Source organism: Xylaria bambusicola (assembly GCF_022495145.1).
Source record: "Xylaria bambusicola strain CBS 139988 unplaced genomic scaffold F5B22scaffold_9, whole genome shotgun sequence".
NCBI lineage: Eukaryota > Fungi > Ascomycota > Sordariomycetes > Xylariales > Xylariaceae > Xylaria > Xylaria bambusicola.
Window position 1 is genome coordinate 169679 of NW_025953562.1, and position 11161 is coordinate 180839.

Sequence of the window (11161 nt, forward strand, 5' to 3'; positions counted from 1 at the left end):
CTCCCCCGCCCCCCCCCCCCCCCCCCCCCCCCCCCCCCCCCCCCCCCCCCCCCCCCCCCCCCCCCCCCCCCCCCCCCCCCCCCCCCCTGGGATACGATGCCGGAAGGCTGGCGAACAGAAATTTGGGGATGGGTTTCTCAGCTGAGGTTCATCAAATAACATGTGCTTAGTGATGAAACAGAAGTAGTTATGTAGAGTTTGAAGTAGGATTCTCACTTTCAAGATTCCGGTGGCCAGGGGAGGGAATTCTCGCTTTGTAGAAGACAAGAGTCTTTCACAATCTTTTCCATGAACTTCCAGCCGCTGCAAGTACATAGGCCGACGTTTCTTCACAATTCCACTAACGGGAATGGGCATTGTCACTACATCAACAGTTGCACACTCTAGACAAACGGACAAAAGTGACGATCAATGCCACGCATTCAAGAGCGCTACAAAGTAACTGCAGCTTCCCAGACCATCGCATCTCCTTCAGGGGCTGTCATACGGTAAAAGACTAGAATTAAAACAAAGGAGTGCTTGCTGTTACATTCGTATTTTCTAGACAGGCCGATATGAATCTCAATTGCTGCGTCCTCCACAACGTGGGGAGCTGGGACTGTTGCCATGCGTTTGAAGAATGGTCATTGCCTCAGCTTCAACAGACAAGAAAGAAAGATGCGCAGCAAACGAAATATGCAGTCTGCCGAACACCGAAGTGTCATACATAACTCCGCCGTAGGCATCTAGCTACCTCTGGCTATCTTTCATTCACATGACGGAGCTACCGGAACTGCTGCATAGCAGCGCTAGCAAACGCTTTCTCAACTGCATTGGACGTGCATTTGTGTTTGGGAGCCAAACTTCCGCGGCCACTCTCACCTTTGTCTGCCACTAGCATAGTACATGACCCTGCATTACCGGCGCCATGTCTCCAAGCTACTATGCTGTAGGTGGAATACACTCAACAGATACTACTGTCCAATATGGTATGAGCTGGCAAGCATGGTAAAGTCTAGATAATACTACATGAGGAAGTAGTAGAAAATATATTAATACATGTTTTATATTGCAAACGCCGCCGCCATCCTAATGCATTCGAATGATCAGATACTAATGAAAATCTCATCTCACTCCCACCCCAATCTCACTCTTCTCTTCACTTCCCAACATTCACCCCTCACATCTCACCCCGCACTAATCTCATCTCATCTCATCCCACTCACTCACTCACCCACCTCACACCTACTCCACCCAAACCGTACTCTCCTCAACACCATCCCGCCCCATCTGAACCCGATTCACGCGCGCACCCGCGTCCTCAAATCCCACCGCAATCCCACAAAGCACCACCAACCCCTCCCCAATCCCAACGACCTCCCTCACGACCTCAGCATACCCAGAGATGCTAATCTCCACACAACTCCCCACCCCGACCTCCGTCAGCGCAAGCAATAACGTCTGCACATACATGCCCACGCTGAACGCCTCGGTGCCCACGAGGTCGCTACTCATGCACACCACGATCCCCACCGGCGCCCCGAAGAACTCGAAGTTCCGCATCACTGCCTCGCGACGCCCTTCCGCGTCGTCGCGCGCGAGACCCCAGCCGTCGCCGTATAATGTCCTGCCGAGCGCGGCGCGGTATTTCGCGAACGGCGCCGGATGAGGGGGGATCGAGGGGGCTGAGAGCGCTGCGGCTGCGAGTAAGGCCGTGTTGAGCCGTATTAGGGCGTCGTCTTGGACGATGAATAGACGCCAGGGTTGCGTGTTTGTGTTGGAGGGGGCGTGTTGTGCGAGGGAGAGCGCGCGGGTGAGGTGGGCGCGCGGTACGGGGCGGGGGAGGTACAGACGGGATGAGTGGCGCGCTAGAATCGCTTCTGAGACGGACATGTGCTTTGAGCCTGAGGATGGTGCTGAGGCGGGGATTTGCTCGTCTTGTTCTGCGAGGGCGATTGCTGAGTCGGTGCTTTTGGGACGGGCTGGTGGGTTGAGGGATGTGGTGAGTTTCATTGTTGGTGACATGTTCTCGTAGGCAGGTAAGTATGTGTATGTATATGTGTGTATTGCTCTTGATATACGGTATGCTATTGTAAATGAGAGCTCTTGAGAGATCGTACTGTATGTATTTATGAATGCAAGAAAGCAAGATCCTGAATTGAAAGTCTATTCGCAATTGTATTCTTGTCCTGTTCATTAACCAAAGTAATTATCCTCGATGTCTTGCTCATCATTTATTTATACACAACCCAACCCTCTAATAATCTCTGGTATTCAACACCTCGGAAAGTCATCATCTGAACCCCCCGACGCACTGATTTCATTCCGAGATCAACTATAAGACCGACTGTCGCCGGTAGGGCGTCGTTCGGAGTTGCGACGTAGGACAGCTCATAAGCGAATTTACATAAGTAAGCAACGAAACAGCATCTCCGGCAAAAGGGTGTCTCCCTCGACTAATCATTACAAATCGCCTGGGACAAAATGAGGCACCCACACCAAACAAAGAAACGAATGCAGTGTGTGTAGTATTCCCAGACCAGCCAGATCTTATTTCCCCGCGGCTTTGAAACGGCCAGGCAGCTTGCCAGATACGATACTGCTTGCAGGCTGCTTGCCTTCCTGGGGCCGTTTTCTCCGCGGTACCTCGTTAATCCGGCAATGAGACTTTTTGGGGGGAAGGGGGCCACTATATGGGCTGGTTGCAATGCGACGGTAACCCAGTGTGACCCGTGAACCATCAAGGCGGAATGGCCGTCAACTCGGACACGGATATGACCCCCAATTATACCCCGACAGCATACTGTAAGGTTGCTACCGTTCAGTTGCATCGCAAACTAACGGTCCAATGGGGGCGATGTGAAATAGTATCAGAAGATGGCATGATTCAACAAAGTCACATACTGCAACATAAGGAACTAAACATTTCTGGAATTTCGGATAAAATATGCCAAGTTTCTTGAAATTGACATCCTATACCAAGATATGGTATCATTCGACTATTGCTAGTGCTAATCCTTTCTTTACCTATCCTCATCATTCATAAGCCATGCCCTATCCTAATCCCGGACCTCGAACTTGAAACCCAAGGAAAACCCATTAAGTGGATAGGTGGGGGTATCTATGTACAACGCCTTAGATACTTGGAAATGCCTAGGAGCCAGCCCAGGCTGTTCATAGATGGCATAGAAAATTTAGCATGCGCCATATCGCACACCCCGCTTACCCAACTCCTTCCTACCGACAGGATCTTCTGGTAACACCCAACCCCTAGCGCGCTTAGCTTCCCGCTTCTCGGCAAGTTGTGGCTGTGGCATCCAATCGTCACGAGCTAGTGCCTTGCGACGAGTCCCCTCGGCAGGGGCGCCGATTTCAGCTTTCCACGGCGCATGTCCCGGTGTTGGCTCATCGCCGGCCAACATGCACAGACCCCAAAGTGCAAGGCATGCGGTGAGTGGAGTGGTCTCATCTTCACCGTCAACGTCGGACCCCGCGGCGGCGAGCTGTACGCTGGTCACTTCTAGATAGCCGAAGTGGGGCGTTCCTTCAGCGCCATTACGGACCAACACCAGCTCAATCTCAGTGAGAATGAAGCCGTAGCGGGTGCCGTGCTCACGCATTACATGATGCAAGTGGGCCAGTCCGCGCAAGTATTCCACGCGCTTGATGTTGCCTTCAACTCGCATTCCAGTGTTGAATCGGTCAAAGGATTTGACTAGTCCTACGACCCGGGCAGTTGGCTTTCCACCGAAGATGGCGGCTGCCGTTGACGACTCACCGGCCAGATTGGCAACAATGAGGTGGTCGTTGGGTGATGATGGGGTGTGTTTTGTGCTGGGAACTGAGAACTGAAGAGCCCTTTGTGATGAGATCGCGAGAGCCGAGTTGAGCTTGGGGATGTAGTAGGATGCGTAGATGTTGTGCAATGCTGCCTCTGTCTCAGGATGGCGCGCATTGGTAGAAGGTTGGGGAAGAAGGGGGGCCGGGACGGGGCAGTTGAGGAGGGCAGAAGCGCCGGGCAAAGAGAGAATGGTAGTAAGGTTGAAAGCGGACCATTGGCGGATCTGCCGCACATCCCACCAAAAGTGCTTGGTGTTGGGGTCCCGAAGAGGGAATGAGATAGACCGGACCAATGAAGGGGCCGGGTTGGATGTGGTCAGATAGCTCATGAGGGTTGTGGATGGCGTGGGGTCCGGCGTTGAACACAAGCTGAAGGGTGAAGGGGCCCTAGGCGCATATCCATACATGAATTGCTCAGCTTGAGGTGGTGACTGCGAAACGGCTGGGGTATATGAAGGCATTTGGCGGTAAGTAGCGAAGCTGAAATTATCAAGCCCGAAGTTTTCGGGTCCAGCGCTGGATGCGCGCTGGGCCTGCATATTGTCCTGCGCATAGGAGATTGGTGAGCCGAGGAGAGAAGATGGAAAAGCGACTTGTTGGTCTTCGACTGGGCCGAAGAAAGAGTTGCTGAAGCTCAGCGACTCCGGGTTCGTGAAGCTCCGAGTGTGAGTTGGGCGGATGCTCGCTTTCCGTGTAGGCTTAGGGACAGAAGCAGCAGGCGATCTCCTCACACGCTTGGCGGGGGATTCGATAGTCTGGTCTTGAGAGCGAATCTTGGGTAGTAAGATAGGGCCATGTTGGCGAATTGGTGGCGGGGAGCGCGCAGGTGTAGTGACGCGCGTGCTAACCGAGTCGGAGGGCGACGTCTCGGCGGTGGAACATATTGAACTATACGAGCCTGTGCGAGCATGCCCGGGATTGTATTGAATCTCAAGCAGAGACGGATCAAAGGAAAAGCTCGGCGGGGTGACCGGCTCGCAAGAAGGGAAAGTGAAGTCAAAAGACATGTCTGCTGCCAGACTATTCACACTCTCATGTCAGTATGCCGCTATTCACGAGGCTCTCTGGGGCGAGAGTGAAGGTAACAGTGAAGATATACATACGGAGCCATGTCTGCTGTGGGCAAGGACGTTGTCTCGTCAACCAGGACAAGAACGAACGAACTGACTATAGAATTATTGGAAGAGAGTGAAGGGGGAGAACCAGCTCCACCGAGGCAAGATGTCTTAACGCCTAGAAATATGTATGAAAACTGTCGATGGCAAGATCGGGTGGATGAGATCACTCTGCAGCAAGGAGAGAGGGAACTGGAGTCTTGGTAGAGGAGACGACGGCGTCGAGATGGATAAGAGTATGGGTCTATGAGACAAAGCAAGGAAACCGAGAATAGGAAAAAGGAAACAAATGTATTGGTCTACAGATGAAACTGAAGAACGAGAATGGCAAGGGAAAAGTTGAGGACTGGGGGAGGAGGAAGTCGGTCCTCTTATCCTCGGAGCGGGATGGACAGGTCACGATGGGCCGCATGCAAATCACCTACTTACCTAGCCTACCGACCTGGCGTACTACTACGAAGTAGCAAGGAGGTTCCAGTCGAGCACACAAGCCGCACGCAAGCCGCAGACCAGCAGACCAGCAGCCGGCGGCGATGACGGATGACGGATGATGGCTCCCAGTTGCAGCAAGCAGAACCTGAAACATGGGGTATCTCGAGCAATTGGCAGACTAGCAAAGGGAAGAGCCATGTAAACATGTTTCCCACGCATGCGCGAGTCGGCCTAGTGCCGCCCTTGGGTCTGGCGGTCGAGGCATTGGGCCGACGGGCGATGGCGGTTGAACCAGAGAGCGAGGAAGACGAGGTGAGGTGAGGTTCGACAAAGATGCGATGGGGTACGTAAGTACATAGGTAGGTACCGAAATAGACGGGCGGGGCGGCGGGGTACCTCGACCGGGGTGGTCAGATACGAGCCGTGATGGGCACTCGAGCCCACGGCAGCAAGTACCCGTCCAAGTACCAGCGGCAACGGTGGGGCCAATCAGCTACCTACTCTACTACGTGAGGGACCCACTGCACACAGAGCTTGGCGTTTATCGAGGTACCTATGTACTATTATATTCATTCATGTGTATGTATTATGTATACCTATGCATGCATCTAGGGCTTCTGTCAAGGTAGGGTAGGGTAGCAAAAGCGATGGTAACCTGGCCATTGACGATGGCGAGGTTCTTTTCGCCTTGTCAAGTCCCCATCCAGTCTCCCTTGAATCGTATTGTTTGTCACTGTTAGCGTAGCCAATAAAAGGCAAAAATAGCATACAAAATAGCAGTAAAGTAGCAGCAGCACCAGCAGATACATATTTCTGATGCCGGGTCGTCATCGTGACCCCAGCCATCTCAGTACCCAAGGTAGGATATATCGTCATGTCAGTCCATCCCTACATAGACAGCACTGCCGTGTAAGTGACATGTACCACCTCCATGTATTACCATCAGTCACTTCATCCAAGTACTAAATACGTAGTACCCAGGTTTGATGGTGCGGGTAGCGTAGAGTAGGTAGTGTAAGTAGTGTAGTGCAAGTGGTCAGAAGTTTGTAGTTCTGAGCTCTGTCGTGTATCCATCCAAACTGCCCGCCTGTCCACCCGTGACGCCACCAACGACACTAAGCACCTTCAGGCACAGGACCTGGCAAAACCCATACCCAGCTTCTCTTCTCATGTCTGTCTCAGCATGCTTGATACTCATTAAACCCAGGTGGCAAGGCATACTAGAGTGTCTAAGTACGGTACAGTAAGTAAGTACTGTAAAGTTCACTGAGCAACTAACTCCCAAGCAGAGGGTACCTAAGGGTTAACCTCTTCCTCCCCCGTCTGCCCATCGACGCGGGAATTGCCCAAGCAGACAGACCCAAGGCCACGTTCGGGCCTACAACGCAACGCTCCAGCCCGAACCGGGGCTGCACGGGCTGCACGCAACGCATTAGGCCAGCTCTCGGCCAGCTCAATTCGAGCCCCATCGAGCCAAGACTCGAGCGCCATTCCTCCTCTGGGCCTCTGGGCCCTCTCTGGGGGCTGCTGCAAAGACCAAAGACCGAGAAACAGGGCGATCTTCAACAACGAGTGGGCACACCCGGTGGCACGATGCATCATCGGTTGATCTCGGTTGGGTACTTACAGTACTTACAATCCTGCCCCAGAGCTGCCCCAATTGAAGAACGCCTCCATCAGAATTGGTCGTGTGGTCTGTAGTCGTGTAGTCGTGTAGCGTGTCGCGTGTTGCGTGTTGGTAGCGTGTAGGTTAGTTGTCCCTAGGGTAAATCCTGTCTCTCTCTAATACGACGATTCCACTGACCGACATCACTTCGATGACTCACTCGTAGATCCCTCGATGGTAGCGTACATGTAGAGTATGCGGTAGGTAGGGTAGTGTAGACTCATGGATTATAGTGTACTACCCACGTTGACTAGACTAGACCAGGTCCAGGTAGGTAGGATCCTAACCTGGGATCACATATACCGACTACCTACAGTACTTCCCAGTCGAGGGCGGAACATTTAGTAGTGGATGGACGCATGTCTTTGATGTCCGCATTAGCTAGCGAGAGTGCTCTGCGAGTGGGTTTTCTATCTGTCTGCATGGGTCTGGCGTGGGCAACGGTATACCCTTGATCCCGTCAATCCTCCAAAAAAACTCAATCGTCAATCAACCCTGCCAAGCGCCAACACGGATGTGGGGAAAACTACTCGCGCTACCCAGCCCGTCAGCACTCAACTCGCCTCTCTCAATTCCTTCCTGAAGGGCATTTGCCCGCTATCCCCCCCCCAATACTTACTTATGCTGCTGAGTGAGCAGTGCGTCGCGCTCGGAACACACGATTGTCCCCCAACCAACAACGCGCGGGGATATGCGTCGACGGAAATGGCGAATGTACGCGGCGGGTGCACGCTGCAACACGCCCACGTCTGCACCGCCCGCGACGAACGAGATGGCGACACACGACTCTCATGCACTGCGATGAGACTCTGCTAGGAGTCTATTATGCTCACCTGATGCACGCACTATAACGAAGTGAACGCACTGCACAGAGTTATCCCATCGCTTTAGGTAGGTAGATATGTATAATGCCTATAATACATATAATACATACCGACTACCTATGTAAGTATACATATGTAGTGTAGTCCAGCGTGGCAATGCTCGCTCGGAATCTGGGGTTCTCTTGTCTCTTTCTGCTCCGTCTCGTCTGAGCATCGAGGGATCAGTCAATCTGATTAATCTCGAACGCCATCACCACGTCTTTCCGCCCTTGCTTTGCTTGCTTACTAGGTAGCTGGCTAGCTACGTAGCCAGGGCAAGGTAGATAGATTAGATTGGCAGTATAGTATACTCTCTCAGATCATCTCTCCCTGCTTGTTTATTTTTAATTCTCTCTCTTTTTTTTTTGCCTACCTACATCAGCTACTTCCGAGGTCCTACAGCATACAGATACAATCTCCATTTCTTCGTCGGTGCGGCACGTCGGGATCCGGGCGTATAGAAGCAGAAGCAGGCTTGCTTGCTTGCTTGCTAGCTAACTCCCAGAAGTCGCAGGCACGCAGGCCCACTGGCGGGCGAAAAAAAAAAAAAAGGATTGAATGCGACGTATATCGTGTACATAGGAAAGCAATATTGAAAATGATCGACAATCGCAACGAACCAGGGGAGGGTTCTTTTCTTTTCCCTATTCCATGTTCCGTTGGTCGGGACCCTGGACCAGCGCGCTTGCGCTTGATCTGACATGACATGACATCGGGTTCAACACCGTAGTACCTACTGTATAGGCAGTGTAACGATATATGCCATCCTCGGTACGGTTGCATTCTCCATACAAATTGGGGGAAAGGTATTGGGGGCAGTGCGGTCTCGGCTCGTGGAGATGGCGAGCGAACGAACAACATGAGATGAAGCGGAAACAGAACAGCCACAAGCGCACCGCCTTCACCCTATCGACGCACAATATCGGTAGAAGTGTTCGATAACAGGTGCAGCTCTAGCAGCCTGCCATCTCATCCGCCGGAATTCGGAGGGTCCGGATAGCCGCCTGGCTTAGCTACCTGCTAGCAACTTCTAGGTAGTAGTAGTGGTGGTGGTGGTGGTGGTGGTTCATTGTCTCTCTACTCGGCTTCTTTTGGGGCTAATTTGTCTAAGAACTACCCGCATCGCTTACTTATTCTTGAGTCTTGACAGTTTAGTTAAACGCGGCGGCTATTGTCATGTGTCTACACCGCATGAGGAAAGATGAGCATCGAGATGCCGATCCGATTAAGCGCCGGCGGGAAATCGTAGGTATTGCAAATACATAGTAGGCCTGGCATTTACTATCTATCACTACCAGATAGGTACTGTATGTAGTATGGGAGATTACTATGGCACTATATTCTATACAATTTCTATACACGTTCTATACACTGGTGCATGCATTATTCGATCGACAGCTAGGATACCCATTCTCAACTAGGCGTATTCTATGTAGACTACTTACAATTAGATAAGCCTAATATCGTCAAGGTGAAAGGCATCAAAGGTATCGTGTAAATGAATTACCAAGTACTGGGCAGTGTGCACGGAGGATCTACAAGCCGTTAAGAATGGTCAGTGCTGAATACCACCTCCAGGGTGGCCGTCTTCAACAGATCCCCTGCCCCCCGAAGGCTAACCAGTCAGCCGGAGGCGGGGACACAGACATCGGCCGAAACATGTCCACGAAACGCTCGAATCCACCGCAAGGTTAAACATCAATTATCGCATAGGAAATAGCGAAAGAGGGAAGAATGCCTTAGTCGCAGAATGATTAATTAAGGGGTCCTTGGGGGTTTGTTACATAAGCCCTCGTTGTCCGCCGCCGCCGCCACCTCCGCTATGCAATCTCTGACATGTCGAATTGACAGCTGATGCCATCCAAACCACCATGATCCTGCCTCGTGACAGACTCTGAAGCCCTTTTCTCTCCCTCAAGCCGCTAGCGCAGTGCACCTATACAGTACAGTGCTGTGCACCTACATCAAACTTCCTCTGATCCCTTCTCGCCTCTTTGCCTCTCTTTTTGCTCCCTCTCCCTTCTCTTCACTAAAAACGCAATCAAGGGCAGACAGACAGGCAAGGAACACAAGCGCCGGTCACGCAGGCGTCGGGCGCGTAAGTCACCCACCACAAGCGCTTCGAGAGCGACGAAGGGCGGCCGTCTCAGCCTCTCATTGGCCAATTTGCACGCGCCCTACCTACACTCGATTTCCTATTCGAGCAAAAAGTGAGGAGCAACCGACCGATCGACCAACCCCAGCCAGCCCAACGCTGCCCACCCAAAATGGTCTGCAGGCTAAATGTATACGTAATTGAAGAGGGAGGAGAAGAGGAGGAAAAGGACAAGAGAATAATTTTTCAATTCCAAATTCTTCGACTTCTTCATTTCTTCCCTGTCAAGACCCGAGAACACCATAGCCAGCCAGCAAAGCAAGCAACAGAATACCTAGAATCAAAAAAGTGTCCCGTGCGCTGCTTTTCTTTTCTCTTTTCCCCTCACTGCCACGGACTCCATCTCCACTTAATTCTTTTTTAAGTAAAAGTTATCTTCCGGATGTGGGTAAAGCACGCGGAGTGCGGAGCAGGGAGAATACTACTAGTGAACGGGTGCTAATAGTGAGGACTCGCGTATTAATGTAGGTAATGTAAGTACTGTAGGTATTGAAAAGAGAGAGAGAGAGAGCTAAGACGGAGGGGATAAAAGACACGCCGCGCTGCGCGACGACGACGACGACGCCTCGCACCCGCGCAGACCAATCGGCACGCTCCACACACCGCGTTGAACGTGTCGGGCGCGCATCCCATTTCTCATTGGCTCTGTGTCGGGCATTGGCATACCTATGTAATCGACTTACTTACCGTAAGTATGACTGGACTTGATCTCCAGTTCGTTTCTCTCTCGGCTACCCTTGCATCGTTCCGTCTAGCTAGGTAGCGTCGCGTAGCGTGAGCATCCAAGGTAGGTAGGGAATAACTACCTAAGTAGATAACCTAAACCTACCTGGTTGGCTGCATCTCATCTAGTCCAGTCACCTCAGTGCTAGCGCAGCGAAGGGCTGTCGACGTTTCAGATTTTTCTTTCCTGTTCCCGTAGGTTCGGTGCAGCGTGGCCAAGAGCGAACAACGAAGTTAAAGTCCAAGCCAAAAGACAAGGGAAGGGGGGGGGGGGGGGGGGGGGGCACAAAAAAAAAAGAAAGTCCCCACCGTTTTTTAAATAAGTTAAATGGCCCACGCCCGTGTCCTACAGCCGCGGGAAAAACAAACAACCAACCGAACTGCCCCA

The 11161-nt window shown here is 52.1% G+C and overlaps 3 protein-coding genes across 3 annotated transcripts in view; all 3 read right to left on the bottom strand.

Annotated features, from left to right (window-relative positions):
- Positions 1–357, bottom strand: part of F5B22DRAFT_634642 (interferon-induced GTP-binding protein Mx) — a gene marked incomplete at both ends in the record, with an annotated part of 2802 nt that extends 2445 nt beyond the window's left edge. The window contains one exon of the mRNA XM_047977009.1: positions 96–357. Coding sequence (XP_047833249.1) covers positions 96–357 — 262 coding nt within the window. The remainder of the gene's footprint in view (positions 1–95) is intronic.
- A 699-nt stretch (positions 358–1056) lies between these two features.
- F5B22DRAFT_566883 (oxidoreductase) lies at positions 1057–2220 on the bottom strand. Its single transcript, XM_047973116.1, has one exon. The coding sequence runs from the start codon at positions 2002–2004 to the stop codon at positions 1225–1227; it is 780 nt and encodes a 259-aa protein (XP_047833250.1). The 5' UTR covers positions 2005–2220; the 3' UTR covers positions 1057–1224.
- A 771-nt stretch (positions 2221–2991) lies between these two features.
- Positions 2992–5149, bottom strand: F5B22DRAFT_566879 (uncharacterized protein). Its single transcript, XM_047973115.1, has 2 exons — positions 4923–5149; positions 2992–4839 (listed from the first exon to the last, which is right to left on the bottom strand). Exons 1-2 carry the CDS (start codon positions 4928–4930, stop codon positions 3174–3176), a joined length of 1674 nt encoding a protein of 557 aa, XP_047833251.1. The 5' UTR covers positions 4931–5149; the 3' UTR covers positions 2992–3173.
- Between the last annotated feature and the right edge of the window lie 6012 nt (positions 5150–11161).

Bases quoted from the DNA above. Each gene is read 5' to 3' on its own strand.
- F5B22DRAFT_566883 (XM_047973116.1), bottom strand. From the start codon at position 2,004: ATGTCACCAACAATGAAACTCACCACATCCCTCAACCCACCAGCCCGT.